This window comes from Heteronotia binoei, chromosome 2 (genome assembly GCF_032191835.1).
Source record: "Heteronotia binoei isolate CCM8104 ecotype False Entrance Well chromosome 2, APGP_CSIRO_Hbin_v1, whole genome shotgun sequence".
Classification (NCBI taxonomy): domain Eukaryota; kingdom Metazoa; phylum Chordata; class Lepidosauria; order Squamata; family Gekkonidae; genus Heteronotia; species Heteronotia binoei.
Genome location: NC_083224.1, coordinates 140,889,574 through 140,915,119, shown reverse-complemented (window position 1 = coordinate 140,915,119; position 25,546 = coordinate 140,889,574). Strand labels below are relative to the sequence as shown.

General features: G+C 41.6%; 1 protein-coding gene across 3 annotated transcripts in view; it reads left to right on the top strand.

Annotated features, from left to right (window-relative positions):
- Nucleotides 1-25,546, top strand: part of TTLL7 (tubulin tyrosine ligase like 7) — a 124,029-nt gene that overhangs the window by 74,149 nt on the left and 24,334 nt on the right. For 2 of the 3 annotated variants that reach the window (XM_060232110.1, XM_060232109.1), the window contains exons 14-18: nt 737-823; nt 5,163-5,343; nt 10,173-10,444; nt 15,571-15,705; nt 19,131-19,211. In XM_060232110.1, coding sequence (XP_060088093.1) covers nt 737-823; nt 5,163-5,343; nt 10,173-10,444; nt 15,571-15,705; nt 19,131-19,211 — 756 coding nt within the window. The remainder of the gene's footprint in view (nt 1-736; nt 824-5,162; nt 5,344-10,172; nt 10,445-15,570; nt 15,706-19,130; nt 19,212-25,546) is intronic. The other variant, XM_060232111.1, reaches the window with a different exon arrangement.

The following is a 25,546-nucleotide window of genomic DNA, read 5'->3' as shown; positions in this document are numbered from 1 at the left end:
AGTGAAAGTATATTCAAAGTTGCTTGCATTCAGTCTGTCTTGTTCCAGTGTGACCCTTACGTACCTAAACTTGGGGATTCTATGGGTTAGGGGCTATTTAGCTCTGACCTGGATAAGAAGAAGAGGAGCAGGTTTTTATATCCCACTGTCTTCTACCTTAAGGAGCCTGATTTTGTCAGATTTCGGAAGCTTAGCAGGGTCAGTTCTGATTAATTCAAGGAAGACTGGGGTTGCTCCACAGTGGCAGGCTATGGGAAACCACCTCTGACTGTGACTTGATGGCCAAAGGGAGGAACTGTCTTCTTCCATCTCATCTGGTCGCAGCACTGCAAAGTTTGCAAATGTCTCTTACATCTCTGTGTGAAGATACAGATTCAGTGAGTTCTTGCAAATACCAGTAGATAAGAGAAAACATTTAAAAACAAGCATTTCCATAAAGGCCTTTTACAGAAATGTTTATTAAATGCATTTCTCTTCTATCTCATTTGCATTGAAGTCCAGTATAGTAATGGTACCTTGATTAGTCTTATGTTGTTTGCAAAGTTTAGGCTAAAGGGTGGTTGATAGAGAATGACATGCATAGAGGAGAAAGCATTTCCTTCCAATAAGCTTTAGGTTTACTTTAATTAGGCTCTAGAATAATAGTCCCTGCTGAGAACCAAATGCTGTGTTTATTTTACTATAGTTTTCCTATGCTTTCTGCCTTCATGCTGATCCTTTTGACTTATCTTTTCAGGAAGAAGACATCCTGGATCTTCTGGAACAGTGTGAACTGGATGATGAAAAGCTAACGGGAAAATCTGTTAGACCACGTGGACCGAAGGTATTTCACAGACTGCTTGGTGCCTTTTTTTATTAAAAATATTTAAACTGGCTATAAGTAGAATTTGGTTATACAACAAGGCTGCTGTGTAGAGCTGCAGATGACAGGGTTGACAAGCTTCAGATGACAAGGTATGGCTTTTGATGAGGCAGGGGGAGAATGCCCTGCCCTGAGAAGACCATGTTGAAAGATCATATCGTCTGTGTTTTACTAAGCCTAAAGACTGCTAGCTACCCATTACAATTTGGATTTTTGGAGGACCTGAACTGGCCAGTTATGACCTCTAGATGGCATATTCTGCTTAAAATAGTTAAAATATGTTCACACTCTTGGATTTTTAGGTACTGGATGTCCATAGAAAATAAAGAACATAGGTGCACATTTATGTGTATGTGCATGCACACACAGAGAGGTATACTCCACCCAAGTGGTAGTGTCTTAAAGACAACAATGTGGAAATATTTCTGGGGTTTGAAAAGCTAATAAGCCATTAAAGTCAAGCAATGAATATTTTATCATTCAGGATTAATCTGTAAAAATATGCGACAAGTTGGGACAATGACATTTGGCAAAGTTTTACATTAGGGATTGTTTGTTTGCTTGTTTTTTACTGGATACTTTAGTCTTCTGCCCCAATTCTGAGTGTGTGACAGTAGAGCGGTTCAAATGATCAGACAATTAAGGGTCTGGAACAGGATTTGGGACATGGCTGACACTTTTACATTAATGCAAAAACAGTTCTCAGTATTGCACAGGTGTTAAGAGGCTCAGGTAGACATCAAAAGATTGAAATGTTCTTCCTTGCTCTACTGTTAGCTCTTAAAAGATAAAGGAGATGTACCCATCTTCATTCCTTTAAGGGTTTAATGGTTTGAAGCTGGAGAGAGCAGTATTGTTTAGTGAATCTGCCAGTGTGGGATAAAACTTCCTTTCCCTGCTGGGCCTCAGTCCAAATTGGAAATTTAGGGGAATCTGTGATCTCTCACTTGCCTAGTATGACTCTGTGTGATGAAAAAAATCTTAGGCTCTTTCTGAAAGTCGTGATTTATTCACACATCAATCAACTCTTTCCTCTTTCTTCTACAGTAATTGACAACTCTCATGAGAACTGAACTGACATAGGCTTGTGAACTCAAAGCCTCCTGAGCTGTCAAGCAGCAATACACATAAGCTTCAGTCCCTCTTGTCTGAGGTTGTTCAGGTCCCTCACCTGTGTATCGTATATAATTTGGGGTCAGGAGGCAGAAGTTGGGGATTTTTCAGGAAATTTGTAGCCCAGAATGTCAAAAGTGCATGAAGATATCTCAATGAAATGTGTTGGGTGAACTGATTACTAGTAGGTGAACAGAAATAACCAAACTGTCCATTGGGTCTGCTAGCATATAGTAGATATTGGACACAAAATATCCTGAAAATGTAGATGCTTCCTTTGAGTATTTGGCCATCAGTTAACTGTATTAATTTTGATGTACTGCACTTTGATACGTTTCGAAATGAGGCACTAATGACTGATGTAAGTAAAGTACTTCTCATTCTATGGCAGCATGAAATGAGCATGTGTTTATGGACCATGTGACCTTGAAAATTTGGGGGAAGGTTGTGGTTTGGCTTCTATTTTTTATGTATAAATTTTGTCTGTAGATGTGTCTCAACATGTATAACATTGTAAAATTTCACCAAATCCAGGGATTATGATGCAACATTCAGCTGCCACTTTTTGTTAATCATTGGCGTGAGTTGATGTGGAGCGACTGTCTGCTCCTTAAATACAAATGACTAGAAATCCAACCCCCTCCATTCTGCCCAACCTTTTTACATTTCTCCAGCAACTTGCAAAGAGTGGTACAATCCCCTCTTGGCCATTAAGAATGGGAGTTAGGTATTATCCCTTTTGTAGGGCATGGAATCATATTCTAACGATGGTAGTGCAAGCCATTTTTTAAGCAGCAATAGAAGAATTGCGGTTTTTTATGTCCTGCTTCTCTACCTTAAGGAGTCTTAAAGCAGCTACAGTCACATTCCCTTCCTCAGCCCACAACAGACACTTTCTGAGGTAAGTGGGTCTGAGAGAGTTCTGTAAGAACTGTGACTGAATGTATAGGAGATATACCTGCTCCCCCACACACACCTGCACCTTGCTGTTTAGAACTTATCTATCATTTCCTGAGCATCAAGGAGGAGTTGGTATTGGAAAAGATTGAAAGTGCATACATTATTCATCTGTTGCTTTCACATATTCCTGTTCTCTAAATCTTTAAGCTCTTTTCCATGAAAAGTGATTGTACCAATCAGGGCAATATGTTAGCTCTCCCTCCCCCCAGGAAACTAAAACTTTATTTGATTATCTACATACCACATTTTTATCCCCTCCTACATACTACATTTTTTACCTCCCTTCTAAGGAGCTCAGGGCAGTGTATATTGTCTTCCCTGCTTCTATTTTATATGCACAACATCTTTGTGAGATGTAGGAGAAGCTGAGAAGTGGTAACTGACCCAGAGTCACCCAGTGAGCTTCATGCCTGGTAGGATTTGAACCTGGAGCCTCTTGATCTTAGTCTGAGACTCTAACCACTATACCACATGGGCTTTATCCTCTGAGGACTTCCCTATATGGAGCTTTTGGAGCAGTCTTTGAATTATTAGGAAATTAGTCCATGAAAGAACTGTATTCCTAAGCATTAACCATATGCCACTTGGAACACATGCTTCACCAGTAATTCATGAAATGTTCCTGACTGTCCTGTTCATTGTTGCATTATATCCTCAGCTGCTCAGGGAGAGGAAGACAAACTGGCCGCTATGTTGAGCAACTTCCTTTCCACTTAGGAGCCACTAGAGTGCAGGCGTATAAAAACATAACCTATCTGTTGGTAAAAAGATTAACAGTCTTGTCAGGGGAGGGTGGGGGTGGGGGTGGCTGTAGTCTTTCAATAAATGATCTGTTTCAAGAGAATTGTTCACTCTGATGTTCTGCTTTGTGTCTGCCTTATGGAGGGAAGAAGGACAATTATCTGACCTCGTCTATTGTTCCTGTGGCTGTTTTTTGTCTCAGTCTCTTGCTTTTCCTTCCTTTGTAGTGAAAGATAAATGACCCCTACTCTGCATAACGTCCCATGTGCATACGGGATTAGAATGAAACATAGCAGGCCCAGACCTGTTTCTGTTGTGTAGGGCTTAATCCGTATGTGTGTGTTTTTAGATCTTCCTAAACCTGCATTGTAATATTTTGTATTATGCCTATTTCAGAATATAATTTTAATGAGCAGAATATAGATGAAACAATTGAACATATGAACATATGAAGCTGCCTTATACTGAATCAGACCCTTGGTCCATCAAAGTCTGTATTGTCTTCTCAGACTGGCAGTGGCTCTCCAGGGTCTCAAGCTGAGGTTTTTCACACCTATTTGCCTGGACCCTTTTTTGGAGATGCCGGGGATTGAACCTGGGACCTTCTGCTTCCCAAGCAGATGCTCTACCACTGAGCCACCATCCCTCCCCTAATCGAAAGATGTGTGGGTTTTTTAGTGCATGGTATGGTATAGTGGTTAGTGTGTTGGATTAGGATGACCTTGGAACTTTTGCCATCTCTCAGCCTAACCTACCCTCATATGGTGGTGGTTGTGAGCATTAAGTAGAAGAGAGGGGATCTCTGTGAAAAGCTGCTTTGCATCCCAAATCAGGGAGAAAAGTGCGATATAAATAGAAAATGTATACATAAATAAGCAATAAGTTTTATGTAAAGATAGCTGGGAAGGACATTCACTATTCTCCCTACCACTACACTCTGAGGATATCCATCCATATTTTAGAGGTGGGATAAAGAGAAAGAATGACTAACTTGACCCTCAAATGCTTTCATCCAAACTCATGTTCCCAGTGATCTCAAATTTTGGTTCTTGCCATTTCTCCATAGTTACTACTCAGTGTGTTCAGCCTAGTTCTCCAGAATGTAAGCTGGTTGATGCAACAAGCATCTTCAGTATTGGCTATATTTGTACATACCCACTGGGCTGGACCCAACACTTCTGTTCTGCAGTTGGTAGACTGTTCCATCAGCACAAGGATTGTTCTGGTGGCACAAAGAACAGTGTCCCTTTCAGTGGTGGAACACTTCAGTACCATAACTGAAACTCTGGATCTAACCCAGTAGCATTAATAAAGATAGTAGCCAGATATGCCTAAAAAGCACTTGCAATATGCCTAAAAACCATAACAATCAACTTGCCATACAGAAATCAACAAATCATACTGTGCTAGAATAATCAAGATGAAATAGATTAAGATGAAAGCGGGGGGGAGAGTGATTTTTAATGTTTTTCTTTTCATGTCCTAGCCTCTCTATTCGATGCCAGAGAGTGCACAGTTCTTAAAGAAGAATGACAGTAGTGGCACTAGCTGTGAAAGCAGTAGTGATGTTTCTGAATGGGAAGAGGAAGGTGAAAAAGATCAGAACGAGAAGAGAGAGAAAAAGGTCACGTATGGTCTTGAAGACAGGAAATTAATAGAGCGATCCAGTAAGTTAAATAAATACCATGTTAATGAAATATAAGCAATAAAAATATTTAACTGCAGCGCCTCTGATTGCTGGATTCCAAAAAGTTGTTCTTGACTGTGGATTGTTTTCCATTCAGAAGAGGAACTGAAGTGTATGAAAAGATGTTCTGTACCCTATATTTTTCGGGATACTTTCCCAGTTTTTCCTTTCTATAACAGACAGTTGAATCATGTAATAAATCTCAAAATAGCCACGAGGTATTCTTTACATATAATCCATGGAATTTAATATGGTCGCTGAAGGGGTGGGGTACCATAGAGTTCAGCATTTACACTTTTTTCCCTTGTGGAGAGAGAGCTATTCTTTCATCCTCTCACTTTTCCTTCATTTCACATCACCTGAATGTTGAAGAGCCTAACACACCCTGATTTTCTCACTTTGCTCATGTATTTGCAGAATAAATTCTAATACATAATCTCTCAAATATATTCTTAGGTGGTAGCATCTGTGATGGTCAAGGGGTGCCACATGCTTGTTTTTTTGTTATTCATCAATATTTCCATCTTGAGTGCTGCTGAAGGCATATGAGCTGTCAAAACAGTGTTGGGGAGACCAGAGGTTTTCCTAAGTAAGCTCGTCATGGGGTAAAAGGACAAGTCCTCTTGTAGATCAAAAACTGGCTAATTAATAGGAAGCAGAGAGTGAGTATAAATGGGCAATTTTTGCAGTGGAGGGTGGTAAGCAGTGGGGTACTGCAGGGCTCATTTCTGGGTCTGATGCTTTTTACTTATTCATTAATGATTTAGAGTTGGGAGTAAGCAGCAAAGTAGCTAAATTTGCAGATGACACTAAATTGTTCCGGGTGGTGAAAACCAGGGAGGATTGTGAGGCACTCCAATGGAACCCATCAAGACTGGGCAAGTGGGTGTCAATGTTGCAAATGAGGTTCAAGGTGGCCAAATGCAAAATGATGCACATTGGGGCAAAAATCCTAACTATAAATACATGTTGATAGGGTCTGAACTGGTGGAGATGACCAAGACAGAGATCTTGGAGTTGTGGTAGATAAGTCACTGAAAATGTCGAGATAGTGTGTGAATGCAATAAAAAAAGGTCAACGTTATGCTGGCAATTATTAGGAAGGGAGCTGAAAACAAATCAGCCAGTATCATAATGCCCCTGTATAAATTGATGGTGCAACCTCATCTAGAGTACTGTGTACAATTCTGGTCACCACGCCTCAAACAAGATATTATAGCACTGGAAAAAGAGCAGAAGAGGGCAGCTATAATGAATGGAACACTTTTCATGTAAAAAAAGATTAAAGCACTTGGGGCTTTTTAGTTTGGAGAATCAATGACAGAGGGGGTGACATGATAGAGGTTTACAATGAGGAAAAATAAGATTATTTTGTAATCTGTTCAGAAGCAGGCCAATCTCTGATTGAAACAAAAGCTTGGACTCTAACTTTTAAATATTGGTTACGGATATTTTATAGGGCTGAACCAGCTAGCTTGCTCAACTACCTAAAAAGAGACCCTTATAATGCTGCTTGGCAAGATGGAATCATGTCAAAGCTCAAACACATGAGAATTACAATTGACGATCTATTTTTATCTGATGAATCTTATAATTTTAGATTTATCAAACAGAGAATCTTAAATCTAGAATCTCATAAACTGTGTCATGTCCAATTTTATACCTGCTCTCCTGCCTCACTTGGACCTGATCAGAAGGCCAGGAAAATGGCCAAATATTTATCTGAATTAGATAATCCGCAACATCGGAGAGTTTTTATGCTGGCTAGGATGAATGCATTTTCCTCCAATGTTCTTTATGGGAGATTTCTTCAAGTCCCCTTTAGTGAGAGACATTGTCTATGTGGGTCAAGCTCGCCGGATTCCATCCAGCATATTTTATTGAACTGCCAACTGTATACTAATCTCCGGAAGGTTTTGTTAGATAGTCTTTCCTTACCGTCCTACATTCAAGTAAATAGGATTGATTGCCATTTCCTATTAAATGACAACATAATCAATATCACAAAAGCTGTTGCCAAATTCTTGGCTGAAATTGTTAAAAATTCTAAGCAGGTTTTATTGTGATCTTAATCTTAGTTTAGCCTTCTATGCTTTGAACAGACATATCTGATTGTTGTTTGGTTGGCAAGTCTCTGTATATCTCTTTTTGTTATGCCAATAAAGGTGTGATTGGATAGAGGTTTACAAGATTATGCATGGGATAGAGAAGGCAGAGAAAGAAGTTCTTTTCTCCCTTTCTCACAATATAAGAACTTGTGGAAACTCAATGAAATTGCTGAGCTGTCAGGTTAGAATGGATAAAAAGAAGTACTTCTTCACCCAAAAGGTGATTAACTCATGGAATTCTCTACAAAGTAGGTGGTGGCAGCTATATGCATAGACAGCTTCAAGAGGGGATTGGATTAACATATGGAGCAGAGGTCCATCAGTGGCTGTTAGCCACAAGGTATAGATGGAACTCTCTAACTGGGGCAGTGATGCTCTGTATTCTTGGTGCAGGAGGGGGCAAGAGTGGGAGGGCTTCTAGTGTTCTGGTCCTGCTGGTGGATCTCCTGATAGCACTTTTTTTTGGCCACTGTGTGACAGAGTGTTGGACTGATCCAACATGACTTCTGTTATGTTCTTATGAGGTTATGTGGGTAGAAGGAGGAGCCCGATTCTGTGCCAGATAGCTAGGGTAATAATACTTACTACTCATTGAGGAGTACCTCTAGCAAAACAGTTTTGTATTTCAGCAGTACTGTACTGAAGGAAGAGAAATTAACTTGTTTGTTATTTTAGAATGAGCATTCAATTAAGTTTTCAGTTATAAACAATTTTTATTTGTAACATATGGTAGCAAAACTATATATCTTACAACTTAAAAAGAAAAATTTATCTACCCCATATCTTACTTTTCCCCCACCCCTCCCCCCATTACTTGACCCCCACCAGTGTTATTTACTTAAGGAAAAACAAATATTAAAGGTACCCTTAACTATTAAAGAACCAAAAGTTATACTCTTATTTTCCACTCTTTTTCTACGTATTTTCTGAACTTCTTCCACTCCAACTTAAAAAGTTCTAAATCATAGTCTCTTAATATTCTTGTTAATTTGTCCATTTCACTCCATGACATAACTTTTATAATCCAGTCCCATTTCTCTGGTATTTTTTCTTGCTTCCACAACTGCGCATACTATGTCCTAGCAGCTGAGAGCAAGTACCAGATTAAAGTTCTATCTTCTTTTGGAAATTTTTCCATTTGTAATCCCAACAGAAAAGTCTCTGCAACTTTGTTAAACTCCTATCCCAAGATATTAGACATCTCTTGCTGGATCATCTGCCAAAACGTTTTAGCTCTTTCACAAGTCCACCACATATGGTAGAAAGAACCTTTATGCTTTTTACATTTCCAACACCTGTCTGGCATCTTGTTATTCATCTTTGCTAATTTTTTAGGAGTCATATACCATCTATACATCATCTTAAAACAGTTTTGTTTAATACTTTGACATGTTGCGAGTTTCATAGAGTTCTTCCACAAATGTTCCCAAGATTCCATCTTTATTTCTTTATTTTCTTTGATTGCCCATTTTATCATTTGAGATTTCACTACTTCATCTTCTGTAGACCATTGTAAAAGTAATTTATATACTTTTGAAATTAGTTTCTCATTGTCTCCAAGCAGAACTTTTTCCATTTCTGTTTGTTCTTTCCTTATTCCTTCAGTTCCTTCTTGCCTTGAAAACTTCATAGAGTTGTCAGCTGTGATTTGATGATAAAAAATTGTTCACTGTCTACTTTATACTTCCATTATATAAAACAAAACAATAACTTTGTGTTGAATTAGAAATTCTGCAACTAGTATTGGTTCAATAAATTTGCTTAAAGCTAGCCTGTTCACTTTCACACAAATTCTAGGGGTAATAATTGCAAAACATGCAATTCTGACTCTGAAATGGCCACATTTGCCTGATGATTTGTGCTGGCAATTCATTGTTGTGATTTCATGAAATAATGATAAATAAAGCACTAGAAAATATCCTGCCTCATATCTTTGAATACGGAAGTGTTCAGAGAATTGCAAGCCCAACTCTTAATTATGAGAAACCTTATTCAGCAGCTCTTTCTGAGTCTGAGAAATCTCCAGGTATTGCCATTAAGCTGTGTGTGTGTGTGTGTGTTGGATCAGCGTAACACAGCCCTGTCACTAGGATATTTAGCACAGAAATGTTACTTTGATTCATTAAGTGGTTGATTTAGTTATTGCTGCCATAAATTCTTTAATGATCCCGCCCCTCCCCCAGTTTTTGAACAATTAATTGCTACTGGGATATTGAGGTAGGATTTAGGTTTTAGAAAGAAGTTGGGGTTAATGTTCTTGAACACAAATTTGTCACACAATTTTTTTATTTTTATTCCGTCTTTCTCTCCAATAGACAGAAAGCATTTTACATCAGTCTTCTCTCAATTTTATTTTTATAACAGCCCTGTGGGTAGGATAGACTTAGAGTGGGTGACTGCCACGGAATCTGGCTGGATGACTTTGGACCAGAATTCAGATCTGAACTTGGGTCTTCTAGATCATAGCTTGACATTAACCAATACACCCCACTGGACAAAGCCATCCAAATTCTTCTTGAAGCGATAAACACACGAACAGGCCTACTTTATAAGCAGAGTGCATCCAAGACCATGGAAGTTTGGAGAAGTATCTTTTTACATGTTTTTGAGAGAGCAAAAGTAGTTGGTACTGGGGAATTTTTGGGAAAAGTGCTGTGAAATTATGGGAACTGGTTATTAACCTTGCTGTATTTGTTTATAGGCAGAATGCACTGGAAACAACCCTTAAAAAAGACTCCTTCTTGCATATCTCCTGCATCATCAGCTCCTATAAGACGTTCTGTAAGCTGCCCTCGATCCATTTCAGCCTTGTCTATGCAAATCCAAGCTGCTGAAAACCGTCCATTCTCTGCCAAGCCAATGGTACAGACCTCTTGTCCACCTTCTGTGAGTAGGTCACACTCTTTAAACAGAGGTTCATCTGCAGTCAAAATGTCACACACTGCCAACCTGGGTACTGTACATTCTTCTGTGGTAAGTTAGTAAATAACATGATGGTGTCAATTTTTTTCAATGTGTTCTGACTATTAAAAATAAAACAAAACCCAAACAGACTTGAGATGAATACTTGGGCTCCACTATGTTATTCTCTATCCAAGCCCTATATTTCCAGTTCTGCAACTACTGAAGCTAAGCAGTAATTCAAAGCTAACAATCTATTGAAATAAAGTTTATGGGTGCAGTTTAAGATTGTTCAAGTATAACATTACAGATTTTCAAAAATCAGAAAAAGGCACAGAAGGTGTGTTTGATCCAGAAGTATAGCTAGTTTAGGTTTAGATAATGGGCATAGGCTTTTATTGCACTTGAGTATTTCCCCTACTTATGTAAGTAAACTAGGTTGTGATTGTGGAGAATGGGCCTTTGGGATTGGGCAGAGAATTCCTGCAACCTTCTTGTCATTCCAAAGAAGCCAATCAAAGATCTAATCAAAGATTTAAAAAGGGGCTGTTTTAAAACCCCTTATTAAAATACCCTAAAAACTTCCATCATCCAGAATGTCAGGTTTTCAAATCAACTTTAAGTGATTTAGAGGGGTGCAGTCAGATATTTTGAAGCCAAAATTATGCTTGACATTTGCTGTTTCGTTTTGGCATGGGTGTATCTGAAATGGCAAAAGGCACTCCAAAAATATTGGGATTCCCAATATTTATATCCCAGTATTTCAAGATTCTTTCTCTCCCCCCCCCCCCAATTATTTATGCTTCAGCTGGAATTTACACGGGTTGATCTAGTCACTGTTTTTAATGGGTAGACCTGGCCTCTGAAGTCTGTACAATGTTTAATGTCCTTGATGGGAGTGACAGTAAGATGGCCAGGTATACTGATAACCAATATTCATAAACCAGAAAAAATCACCCAGAATGGATTCACATAATGGTATCAGTACTCCCTAGATTTTGCGACAATGGAAATTGTGTCATTTTTAAAATATTGAGATGAAATAGAAACAAAATTTTTGATATTCACACCCCTAATACGATTCCTCAGAGGGCTGGATAACAATGTTATTTTCTTATATAAGGAGGAAAAGAAACTCCAATATTAACAGCGTAGCAACCGAGTCTCATGGCTTGAATATTAACATTGGTAACTTAGTGTTATAAATATCCTAAACACAGCCTTAAAAATTTAAAAGAGGATGAATTATAAAACAAGAATGAACTTGTATATATTACTGAGAAGTTATAAGCAACAAATTACTAAAATGATATTTTTTAAATGCAGACATTTTCCTTGGGGATGTATATAAAATCAACAAAGAGAAATCCCTTATAGCCAATGAGAGAAAGTGTTAAGACAGCCAATATCCAGGAGAATTCTGATCATGTTTTGGAATGTAATGAAAGTGTCTGTCCAGGAAGGTATCCAGGGATTGACTGGAGCACAATTAGCAAAACCTTTGAACAAGAGAAGATTTTCAGAAAGGGAAGATTCCCACAGCAAACCTTAACACTTATGTCCTATTTGTATATTAGAGAAAGGGGCTGGCAGTTTCTTGCCAGCCCCTTTCTCTTAAGGCAGTGAATAAGTCTCTGACAAAACGGAGGTCTTGACTTATACACACATTACAGGTGGAGCAATTTGATCAGCTTTTCAACTTGATCTAGGGTTTGTGAGAGTGATATGTTCCAGAGAGTGCTTAAATTGCCTTGGTAGCGGCCTGTTTTTGTTCGGTTCCACTGGCAGCTACTGCAGGGCTTGGTTTTTCCATTTCCACTTTATAGACTGAAGCATAAGAATCATTTTCAGCAAGGGAGCCAAGTGGCTGTGACTTTATCCCATGCCACTTAAATAATGTATGGGCATGGCTTCTTTCCACATCAGTGTTCCTATATCTTGGCTGAAGTATATTAACTGGTTAGTAGTGATGCTAACATTCCAGCAGTTTTGACATACACTTCAAGTTATTACTTGATTTTGTTGGATGCAGTTGTTTGGCAGAGTCCATGAGCCACATGGTACCAATTAATGAGATAGGCATATGTGTGTGTATTGATTTGTATCTTGAGATTTTTATCCTACCAAAATGGCTTAGTTGAGCCATGAGTGGTTTACAAAATGGTAAAAACAACAGGACCCAGCATTATACAATTGCAAAGACCAAATGCAAAGATTAAATAGATAGCAGCAGGGCTTTTTTGTGGCAGGAACTCCTTTACATATTAGGCCACACATCCCTGATGTAGCCAATCATCCAGGAGCTTACAGGGCTCTTAATACAGGATCTACTGAAAGCTCCAGGAGGATTGGCTACATCAGGGGTGAGGCCTAATATGCAAAGGAGTGCCTGCTACAAAAAAACCTTGATAGCAGCCATGTATAACAGCTGCTAAAGCAGGGATTATTTTGTAGAAAAATAGGTGGTGGAGCTCATCCAGGGATTGTTATACAGCTGCACATAGTATTCAGTGGACAAGGAGGTGGAACTCTCAGAAGGAGGAGGAGGAACTCTCAGAAAGGTTCAGGAGCTGTGCTCCTGTGAGCTCCCGCTGAATCTGAGGCCTGTGCTAAAGTAACACTAAAACAATATCACAGTCCAGTTTAAATGTTGTCATTCATTGCTATCCTCAAACCTGCTGATATAGGAAATATAGCACACTTAGGATTTCTAGGTGAAACTAAAAAAGGACTTTAAAAGTATCAGTTATATGTGTGAAGTCAGTCTGTCACTGTTGAAATATTTTAGAAATGGAGTGTCTTACATAAATGCATGTTTTTCATGCATTGTGACGTTTTCATTTGCAAGAACATAAGAACATAAGAGAAGCCATGTTAGATCAGGCCAATGGCCCATCCAGTCCAACATTCTGTGTCACACAGCGGCCAAATATATACACACACACACACACTGTGGCTAATAGCCACTGATGGACCTCTGCTCCATATTTTTATCTAACCCCCTCTTGAAGGTGGCCATGCTTGTGGCCGCCACCACCTCCTGTGGCAGTGAATTCCACATGTTAATCACCCTTTGGGTGAAGAAGTACTTCCTTTTATCCGTTTTAACCTGTCTGCTCAGCAATTTCATCGAATGCCCACGAGTTCTCGTATTGTGAGAAAGGGAGAAAAGTACTTCTTTCTCTACTTTCTCCATCCCATGCATTATCTTGTAAACCTCTATCATGTCACCCCTCAGTCGACGTTTCTCCAAGCTAAAGAGCCCTAAGCGTTTCAACCTTTCTTCATAGGGAAGGTGTTCCAGCCCTTTAATCATTCTAGTTGCCCTTTTCTGAACTTTCTCCAATGCTATAATATCCTTTTTGAGGTGCGGCGACCAGAACTGCACACAGTACTCCAAATGAGACCGCACCATCGATTTATACAGGGGCATTATGATACTGGCTGATTTGTTTTCAATTCCCTTCCTAATAATTCCCGGCATGGCGTTGGCCTTTTTTATTGCAAATGCACACTGCCTTGACATTTTCAGTGAATTATCTACCACGACCCCAAGATCTCTCTCTTGGTCAGTCTCTGCCAGTTCACACCCCATCAACTTGTATTTGTAGCTGGGATTCTTGGCCCCAATGTGCATTACTTTGCACTTGGCCACATTGAACCGCATCTGCCACGTTGACGCCCACTCACCCAGCCTCAACAGATCCCTTTGGAGTTCCTCACAATCCTCTCTGGTTCTCACCACCCTGAACAATTTAGTGTCATCCGCAAATTTGGCCACTTCACTGCTCACTCCCAACTCTAAATCATTTATGAACAAGTTAAAGAGCATGGGACCCAGTACCGAGCCCTGCGGCACCCCACTGCTTACCGTCCTCCACTGCGAAGACTGCCCATTTATACTCACTCTCTGCTTCCTATTACTCAGCCAGTTTTTGATCCACAAGAGGACCTGTCCTTTTACTCCATGACTCTCAAAAGAGTCTCTCTCAAAAGAGAGAATGTGCTTCAGGTCTTTGATAGAATTGGAATCTTATTTCTTTAAAAAGTGTGCATAGAATTATCTGCAGAGGAGAAGGGCTAGAAACTAATGGCAAGTGTATGGGATATGTTTCATGTGCATAGCATTGCAATATTGCTTATGTAACCACAAATAATGCACTGCATTTGGCCAACTGTAAAAAAATAGAGATCAATAATTTCTTAGTATGCTGAAAAAGTAATTATTTGGGAAAGATGAGGTGCTTGTGTTATTGAGTTGTGAGAGAATAGATTTAGTGAGCCATTGTTGGATTAAGAATTAATTCTACAAATCAGCAGAAACAGGCGCTGTGTTTGTAAGCACGCTTGCTTGGAAGTAAGTTTCACTGAGATCGATTGGATTTACCTCCCAGCCGAAGGAGTTAGGACAGTGGTGTGAATATAGATGGCATAATCATTGCTTCAGAGCTGTTAAGCTAGAGAGAGAGAGAGAAATATAAGCAAAGCAGATATAGTTGTCTAAGGAATAAATTTGCATAATTTTAGAGCAAAATTAACATATAGTGTCACAAATACAATGTTAATTAAGTCCAGAATGATGTATTACTTCATAATAGTTCCTTGTTTCAGCAGGCTTCTGTATTAGTTAGTGTAAATGTGCACCCTAAACTTTCATTTCCTCCTTTTTTAGCCATTGTCATTTATTGTATGATAAGCCCCCTTTTAGCTGCATAAGAATGTATTTATGTTATTCATTTTATTATTAATGTGCTAATATGATAGCGGGAAGGAAGGTCCCTTCCAGCTCTGTGTTTCTAAAGCTTTGATCAGTATGATACGTGTGCCCTTGTTTGAAACTTGCTCCTAATACAGAATGCCTGCGTTAGTTAACTCTAGTTAAAATCTTTTTTAAATGCTACTTCCAGTGCTACTTCTTTCCACAGCTCTAGCCAGGAACTGAATAACCAGGCTTATAGTCCCCTGCCCTGGATCATGGGCATGCAGTATAATTCTAGATATTTTGAATTCAACACTGAGTGCCTAATATCAGGGTTTGGTCATGTATGTTGTGCTTGAATAAACCTCCTGCTCCACCTTATTTTATTAATAAAGTGTTTGTAAGGAAAATTGGAGACTTTGCAGTGTGTCAGGCCTCTGAAATACTGTAATGGGCCTCTGTTCACTAATTGGATCTTGTTCCATTTTGTGCCCCCCAGGCTGAAACTCTGCTGCACCAGAAGACAAAAGAGCAAGAGGAGACATTAACCAAGGAGACTCTGCTCATTTTCAATGATATGAAGATCAGGTTTCCAGGGAAAACAAATGAAGATGCAGAATTAATACTTGAAGATGTAAGTATTAAGGCCATAAGAAGAGCCTTGTTGCATGTAACAAGCAATGCAAAGCAGTTCAGTGCTATGCAATGCAGGGAAAGGGGAGGCCAAGTAAGTAGATAGATCTTTGCTGCCTCAATTATAGGCCTCCGTTTTATGCATTAAGTCCTGCGGGGCTGGAATCTCAGCAGGGTGAGTGTTCCACCAGGCTGGCACCGCAGCCAAAAAGGCTCTGTCTCTGGTTGAGCCTAGGCAAGTATCTTTGGGGCTGGGGACCATCAGCAGATTTTGGTCCAACAAGCACAGTGCTCTTCTGGGGACATACCAGGAGAGATGAAACTGAAGGTATTTTGGTTTCAGATTGCATAGGACTTTAAAGGTCAAAACCAAAACCTTGAACCTGACCTGGTATTTAAATGGAAGCCAGTGCAGCTGGCGGGGCACCAAATGTATATGTTCTCTTAATGGTATTTCTGTAAGAACATGTGCCACTGCATTCTGGACCATCTGGAGTACAGACCTGAATAGATTGAGTTGCGGTAGTTCAGCTTGGAGGTGACCATTGTATGGGTCACTGTGGCTAGATAGGGAGCCAGCTGCCTTATCTGATAGAGATGAAAAAAATGCTACCTGGCAGCATTGATAACTTGGGCCTCCATGGATAACAAGGCATCCACACACCAGAACTCCTGACAGTTGCAGCTGATGTTAACAGAACCAATCAAGAGATGGGAGTTGAATCTCCATTCTCTTCTCGCCTTCAACCCAGGCACAGGACCTCTGTCTTTGATGGGTTTTAATTTCAGCCAACTCTGTTTTAATCACTGTAATTAATACAATCTGGAGCTTTAAACAAGATCTCTAGGGTGAAGTCTGGTTGGCTGTCCATTAACAGATAAGCTGGGTGTTATCAGCAGCCCAGCCCAAAGCTCCAGACCAATTGGGCAAGGGGGTGCATGTAAATGTTAATTTGGGGGAAAGAATTGCCCCTTGTGGAGCACCACCAAAGGGTAACACAGTGAAACTATTTCCCCAAGCATTACCCTCCATCCCCGACCATGGGGAAAAGAGACAAGCCACTGTAAGGCTGTCCCATGTATCCCACATTGGTGAGGTGGTGGGTTATAAGCAGGGGTGGAATTCTAGCAGGAGCTCCTTTGCATATTAGGCCACACCTTCCTGATGTAGCCAATCCTCCAAGAGCTTACAAAAAAGAGCCTTGTAAGCTCTTGGAGAATTGGCTACATCAGGGGTATGTGGTCTAATATGCAAGGGAGCTCCTGCTAGAATTCCACCCTGGTTATAAGATTGCCTCATGTATTAACCCTGAAATACAAAATAATATTCCAAGGTTAGGTGTATGCAATTTCCAGATAACAAAGCAGGCTCCAGACTTCAAAATCATTCTGCGGTAACATTTGCTAGGCTTTCATGTGCTCCAGTGCACTAATGCTGTTGGGCTTTGGGATCATTTTTCAGATGTTATTAAGGGTTTGAGCCTCTCCTTACTGGCTTTTTCTCAGTCTATCACAGTGGCTATTAATTCCTTTTGTTGTTGCTGAGGGGTAGCACTGACAGACAAGCATGTCAGTGTTGAATTATTTAATCCTGGAGCAGTTGTACATTTTATATTCCCTTATTGCTTGCAAAGGTATTTTGGTATTGCATGTCAACTATCTGAGCCTTGTCTGGGTTGTTTAGAAGGTAACAATCCTTATGAGAGGAAAGTAATATGAAACTCCCTTTACTTTATTGGGAAATGGAAGATTTTAAAAAGACCCTGTTCTCTTTCCATTACCCACCTTAGCTAGACTTTGTGCTGCTTTACCATTTTCCTGCGCCACCTGGTGGCACAGCAGGAAAGAACATCTAGCAGAATGGCCAACTCTTGTTGAACTTTTGTGCTGCAAAATTATGTTCTGTTTAAACTAGAACCCTGGAATGAACAAATGTGTACTAGAAAACACAAAATGGGAAGTAAGCAGCTGATGAGAATATTTTGCTGGGTTTAGCATAGTAAAACGTAGCTTCATATGGCCATAATAGAGTTTGGAGCATAATTAAGAAGTTGTAGGTTTGGCCAAAAAAACACTAAGTAGCTTGGCTTCTCTGTACATTGGGGCAAGTGTTTGCATGGTTTGATCACTGCTGTGGTAGTTTAGCAATGGCCCCTGAGAGTATCTGTTTTTAAAAGCTACAGACATTCCATTTATCATCTGGGTTTTATTACCCTGCTCATGCATTTTATTTTCAGATTTTTTCCTCAGGTTTGTAGAAAGAGCCGTCTTGTCTGTCCATGATCCCTGTCTCCATATTTAAATATCCATGGATTTGGCCACATTGATTGTGGTCACATGCTTGAACTTTGGGCCTGTTTGTTCAGTCTGGGGAATGTCAAGACTATATTGAGTTGAAAGTGATGACGAGGACAATTTGTTTCATCATGAGATAAATTAGATGCCAAACAGTAGCAGGATTTGTATCGCAGGGGTGACCAAACTGTGGCTCAGGAGCCACATGTGGCTCTTTCACACATATAGTGTGGCTCTTGAAGCCCCTACTGCCCCATTGGCCAGCTTGGAGAAGGCATTTGTCTCTTTAAACCCTTTCTCCAAGCCAAGCCAGCCAATGTGGGAGGGAGGGGTGCTTGGAGAACACATTTAAAATTAAAGTTGTTTTCTTTCCACCTCTCCTTACCTCCTTCCTATCTTTCCTTTCCACCTTTCTTTCTCACTTTCTCCCCCTTGCATTCATGTCTTGCGGCTTTCAAACATCTTGCATTTATTCTATGTGGCTCTTACGTTAAGCACACTTGGCCTTCCCTGGACTACAGCTTTGAATTCCACAATGATCCATGAATTACCCATGGTAGTCAAATTAGTGCTGAATTCCTTCCCTGAGTATGAAGGTTGGTCTTTAGCTAAGGGAAACTTCTTACTTTGCTACTGTAGGATTGAGGTGAGAAGCGGGCAAATGAAGTCTACACCTTTCTGTGATGGATACATAAGCATTGTATTGGAGTCAAAGGTTCATTCCTTCTGCAGAAGGGATTGGTTTTATTCTCTTTATAAGAGATCCACTCATGGAAGTAGGCCAAACTATGTTCACACTTCATAAACTCTTCATTTGTGACAAGAATAAACATAACTTTATTTTGCCCCTCCTGCTTCAGCTTCCATGTCCTGGTTTAGGAACTCTAACTGCTATTTGTTGTTGCATCCATGTTGGATTGCTTTAACACATTACAGACCCTGGCTACAAACTGGGCTATTAAACCACAGTTCAATCCTGGTTTGTGGTACAGAAAGAAACTACAGTTTGCTAGAAGTACCCTAACTTAGATGTCTTAACCTCTGCAACTATTGTATTGTGCCATTTGTCAGTAATATATTTTCTTTGACAGTTCCATCATTCTTATATAATGTTTTTGGGTTTCTGTGTAGATTATAGATAATTGGAAATACCACAAGTCAAAAGTGGCCTCATACTGGTTGATAAAACTAGATTCTGTCAAACAGCGAAAGGTAAGTGGTCTTCTTTTTTTCATGGAGTGTTAGCAATTGGAAACAATATTAGTAGAGTAGTGGTCATTAACTTTTTCCTATTTTGAGCCTTTCATTAGATCCTCAGTGATTTTTTAAAAAATGTTGGTCATTTTATTTATTACATGGTGTCCATGTGATCTCTGGGTACACCCAGACCTGCTTAGGTTCAGCAATTGCTGCTGCTTCATACTCCTTCAGACTGTTATGATTGATCTACTTTGAGGGTCAATTTTTATTGTGGAGAATATGGGGATTGTAACTGAAAATATTCTTGTAAAACTCATGAAGTGGCTTTTCTTATGCATTACATTATCACACTACTAGTGGTGTGTATCTCTCCTCTGTCCACATAGGATCCCCATAAGACTATGCTCTACAAATCAACACCTGTGGTCTCTGGCCCCAGGGATGTCCATCTTGCTTTGACTAGGCAAAAAAGCCCTGGCCCCTCTGATTGAATGAGCTTCCATTAGAGATCAAGGCCCTGTGGGACGTATTATAGTTCTGCAGTGCCTGTAAGATGGAGCTCTTCTGCCAGGCCTTTAGTTGAGGCAGTGGGCAATCACTCTAATCCAGCCTACCCTCCAGGGACCTCAGGTCTGAGTGACTACTTGGACCCAATTGGATGGATATCTGTGAAAGCCAGATTTAGTTTTAATGTTGATGTTCTGATTTTAATTACTTAATGGATTTTATTCTGTGGTTTTATGATGCAACCTGCCCTGAACCTGCTTGCAGAATATAAATGAAATAAAATAAATACCTTGCCTCCATTTGTACTTGTGTATGTAGGAAAAAACTGTATAATACCCACTGTTGCTGTATAGCTTCCTAAATAAGTGCCTCTGGAAATCAGTCCGTAGCTTAATTTGTACATAATTAGCCTTGAAGTCACAAATGGTCTCAGCAATCATCTTATATGTACAGTTTAACATTTTGATGTTGAGTGGAAGCTGTTGGTCCACCATTTAGCCTGTGAACCTCTTACAGAAGATTGGAATTGATAAGTTAATTGCAGTAAGAAATTGCACCAGCAACTTGTAGTTAACACTGAAATGAATTGAAATAAAGGAGCTACTGTCCTAAAGCTGTAACCTCTGTGACCAAGATAACTTTATATTTGTGTATGTGTGTTTATGTATTTATAAAGTTAGCATAACTTACTCCTTTTGTAATAAATATTCTTACAGTATCATGTTTGTACAAAATTAGATTTCATACATATATATATTAATAAACACTTAAAATATGTTAATATATTTATGTTTGAAAGCCCATGTGACCAGAATTAAGGTAGAAAAGAAGAATGAATCCTTGCTCTTCCTATGGGAATTCTAGCTTGCTCTTAAGAATTCCAGTATGCTGGCAAACAGAAGCAATTCACACTTTCTCCAGGAGTCTCTTCTAGCTCTCCTGAAGCTCCATGTTGATAACAGCAGCACTTTATAGTAGCTACAGGACTGTAGCAACAGCACTTGATGTATTCTCCAGATTTTAAATGGGTACATTTATTTACCAGTTTTCATAGCTGTGCACAGGAACGTCTCACACAGATTTGGAGTGTCTCCCACACAGATTCAAACACCCAGCTAATACCAAATGCTCTCAGATATCCTTCACATTCATAACAGTAGCCTCAGCTTATAATTTGCCCCCCAAGTTGGAATGAAGAGTCGGACACAAGGCATTGGTATAACTATGGGCCACTTTATTAAGCATAATAATAAAAACAGCAAGGGCACCCAGAACTGCTGCCTGGTCAGGGCTAGGCGGTCTCAACAGATCGCTCCCCTGCCATTCACAGGCGAGAGACCCAGCCCCCAGCTGGAGCTGTGTGACACAGCTCTCGCCAAGTCAGCCCAGCAAGGAGGCACGCCCCAGAGGGCCCAACCACCAGACACACATCTCAATGGAAGGCACCCTCTAGTCGAGCCTCCAAGACAGTGCATTTTCCCCACCCTGGATCATCAAATGCAAAGGTTGATTATTCCAGACCCCTAACTCCCCAAAAGGGGGATGCTTCATGGTCCTCCCCTAGCAGCATAGTACCATAAACCCAGTAAAACCTGCCACCACTAAGGCCAAGTCTCTACTTAGGGCTTAGCACCCACTGGGAAGCCCAAGGCTACCCGCAGCCCTTGCCGGAGATCCCTCAAGAAAAGCATATTACCCTTTTCAGAGAGATGTACCCCATCCCCTCTGTAGAGGTCAGGAAATTTCATAGAAATATCCAGATGGGGTAGATAGTAGCCCAACCCCCCCATCCAATGCCTTCCTAATTTCCTTGTTAGCTTTGTAGAGGGCCCTCTCAATACCTGCAGGGTCCCAAGCACTATGCCACTCAAGGCGGAGAATCATGGCTGACCAAATTAAGGTGGTCCTGGGCCATCTCTCCCTAATAAGCCAAAAATCCTCACGGGCCTGCAATACTAACACCTTGCCTTTTATTAGCCTGAGATCATTCCCTACAAGATGAATTATTAGAACCTGAGGAGGAGGGCCCACCTCCCCATAGAATAGTAAAGGCAGCAAGCCCGACCACTGAAGACTCCGGCGCCCCTTCACTCGATAGAAACATATTGGCTGAGTCCCAGCTGAGAGCTGACCAAAGTTCTCTGAGCCTGATGTGCGGCCCAAAATACAAAGCTGTGGCCAGAGACGAGAACAGGAACAGGAACAACAGCATCTAAAAAGAAAAAACAGCCAAACTAGAAACAAAAAAACAGTAACATTTCAACCAAGCAAACAAAGCTAGGAACTGAACAAAGGTCGAACATAAGATTTGTAGGCCGATGAGCGCCAACGGCCCAGGTGCTGACTGGAGGAGGAAGGATATCCCAGGGCCGCAGCTGTAGAGGCTGCCCCAATTCTAAAGGAGTGGGTACCAAACCGCACCCCGGACAACCCCAGCTCATCTAAAGCCCGTGACGTCACAGCCCAAAACTGATGCTTTGTCAGCGGGCTACCATTATTGTGACAAAACAAAAACCCCTCCATTGGCCCCCAAACTGCCAAATAAGCAGTTAAAGCGGAAACTGAGCACAACTCAAGCTCAGAGCAGGTGCCCAGCTCCAGCATGGTACCTTTTTGACGCTGGTCTGTCTTACGGCGATGGACAGTAATGTCCGCCTTACCCTCAGGTCCCATAGCAACAAAGCGTTACCAGAAACATCGTTTCTTTACCCTGCCACTAGCTCACTGACTCTCAGAGCCCCGAAAAAAGCTACCAAGGATGCAGCATGAAACAAAGTGGCCTCAAAATATGAAGCACACACTGTGCCCCAAACTCCCTTCAAGCCCCTAAAAATCAAAGGGGAAATAGGTTTCCGCGTGTCCAGCCTAGGTCCAGCCTCTCTGGCCCACCCTTCCAGCATCTTTTGAAGACGAAAATCAGCTGTTTCTTCCTTACAACCCACTGCCTTGCTAGCAAAAGCCAATGCAGACAGGCGCCCCCTAATGGATCGCATGGCCAGTCCCTTACCTCGTAGAGAAACACAGTAGTGGAGCAACTGCTCCACCGAGAGGGGCCAAACAATGTGATATCCTACCTCAGCCCTAAAGTCCTCAGACTGCCGTACAGCACGTTCGTAAGACTTCCTGGTGCTAGGCACAATGGCTAAGCCTATCGCTCTGTAGACCTCAGCTCTCCAATAAGCCATAGCTCCTGGGGCATTGACGCCGGCTCTCGATCGGCATCTGGGGCCAGCTGATGAAACCTCTCCATCTGTTTACGAGAGAGAGTGTCAGCCACCCCGTTATTCACCGCCGGCACATGCTTGGCCAAAAACAATATGTTAAGCCACAGACAATGCAGAGTGAAGGCCCTCACCAACCTCATAACCCGTTGAGATTTGGATGAAAGGGAATTAATGACATGGACTGTGCGATTGGCCATATAGTTCCCCCACAGCCAAGCTACAACAAGAATGGGAAAGAACTCGAGAAACATAAGATCTCAGTTCACACCTACCTGAATCCAGGAGTCTGGCCAACTATCTGCGCACCAGTGCCCGCGGAAATAAACTACAAAACCTAAAGACCCAGCAGCATCAGACATGACCTGGAGCTCAGCTTCAAGCCTCATGTCGTCTCTCCAAAAGGAGATCCCATTAAAAGACTCCAAAAATTCTTGCCAAACCGTCAAATCTTCCCTCATGCTGCTGCTAACCCGTGTTCTATGTTGAGGCAAGCGTAGGCCTGCCATAGCTTCACATAGCCTACGAAGAAAGGCTCACCCCAGGGCCACCACCTTGCAAGCAAAGTTAAGATGCCTGGCCAGCTGCTGTAACTCAATCAAAGTGACCTTCCGTTTAAGAAGAAAGGAATGAATCCTAGTCCTTAAATCTTCTATTTTTTGGAAAGGTATCCTGGACAGTTGCGCCAGGGGTATCCAGCTCAATCCCCCAAAAGATCAGTTTTTGGGCTGGACCCTCCGTTTTTTCATGAGCCAATGGAACACCAAGTTCTGCAGCCAGCTCAATAAAGCCAGACAACAGCTGTGCACAATGTCCAGTCCCCGCAGGACCCACAAAGAGTAGTCATCCAAATAATGAACAACATCCTGCAAACCTACTTTTTTGCTAATAGCCCATTCCAAGAATGTGCTGAAACACTCAAAAGCTGCACATGATACAGAGCAGCCCATTGGCAATGCTCTCTCCATGTACAATTGACACCCAAAAGAAAATCCCAAGAGCTCAAAATTAGCAGGATGAACTGGTAAAAGGCGAAATGCCCCCTCACCGCAGCTTTGAACCATGGCTATGGCCTGATCGAAGCTGGTATACCTAACAGAACATAAGTGCTCGGGAATCCCATCATTAATAGACTTCCCTTTGGGGAAGGATAGATGGTGAATCAAACGAAATTCCCCAAGCGCCTTTTTAGGCACCACGCCCAAGGGGGAAACCCTAAGGTTAGGCACAGGGGGATTGGGAAATGGGCCCAAAATCCTGCCCTCAGCCAACTCCTTGGCAATCTTATCCTTGACTACCTGCTCTAAACCTTTAACATAACTAAGATTCCTGGATATGCTAAAAACTTTTTAGCAGGTAAACGCTATCAACCTTTCATAGATACCTGGACAGCCAGTGTTGAACCACCTGCCCCACTGAACCGTGGGAAGAGGCTGCCAAAGCTGAAGAGGTTGCCGCTGACTTGGCCACCAAATGACCGCTATCGGAGCAGTCACCCAAATTTGGCCGCGTAGGAGACATGACTTGTAGCCACAGCTGCTGGTGAATGAGATTCCACTGAAGGGAAGGGTACAATGCAGCCCTCCTCCTGAATTCTATTGAATCCAGGCAGGTCCACTAAACATTGTGTACCCCTTATAAATTATGTCCATGTATTGGATCAGCACAGCTGCCCTCCAAGGCTGAACACGTGCAATCACTCCAGCATAGATAAAAACCCCAGGCAGCCAATTGGCCCAAGTCCAGTCCACTTTACCGGAGAGCCGGTTTGGTGTAGTGGTTAAGTGTGCGGACTCTTATCTGGGAGAACCGGGTTTGATTCTCCACTCCTCCATTTGCACCTGCTAGCATGGCCTTGGGTCAGCCATAGCTCTGGCAGAGGTTGTCCTTGAAAGGGCAGTTGCTGTGAGGGCCCTCTCCAGCCCCACCCACCTCACAGGGTGACTGTTGTGGGGGAGGAAGGTAAAGGAGATTGTAAGCTGCTCTGAGACTCTTCGGAGTGGAGGGCAGGATATAAATCCAATATCTTCTTCTTCTTCTTCTTCTTCTTTACGATTCTTCAATTTTTCTTTTTCCGTGTCGTCCAAGTCCTCCTTACCCTTCTTCTCCAACTGCCGGAACAGGAGGGAGAAGATATCGACATACTCACCCTTTAGGATCTTATCTTTTGTTGCAGGCAACAAATGATCACCTTAAGGTAATGCTATGTCCCCAAAAGGTAAGGCAAAAAAAAGGGACCGCCCCATAAGGAGAAGGGAAGCCCCAACCCCCCATAAAAGAGCCTGCAAGACCCTGCTTCCCCACACCCGGTCAAACTCCACAAGGGCCACACTGACCAGTTGGCCGAGACCAATTTGGCTGTGAGCCCATACCTGTGGGGGAGAAAACTCAGAACTCACAGCAGAAATGCCAGGCCTGGCAGGCGTGGCATGACCCCATGGACCCCAAGGCCAAGCCAGCCCAGCATATGCCTGTGAAATGTCCCCAGCCTTATCAGCAGATCCAATAGGCACCAGTGTTGACCCAGGTGCAGCAGCTCCTGACAATGGCACTGATCCCCCATCTGGGCTGCCGAGACCCATGGCACTGCCAGTGATGAATGCACCAGACCTACCCTCG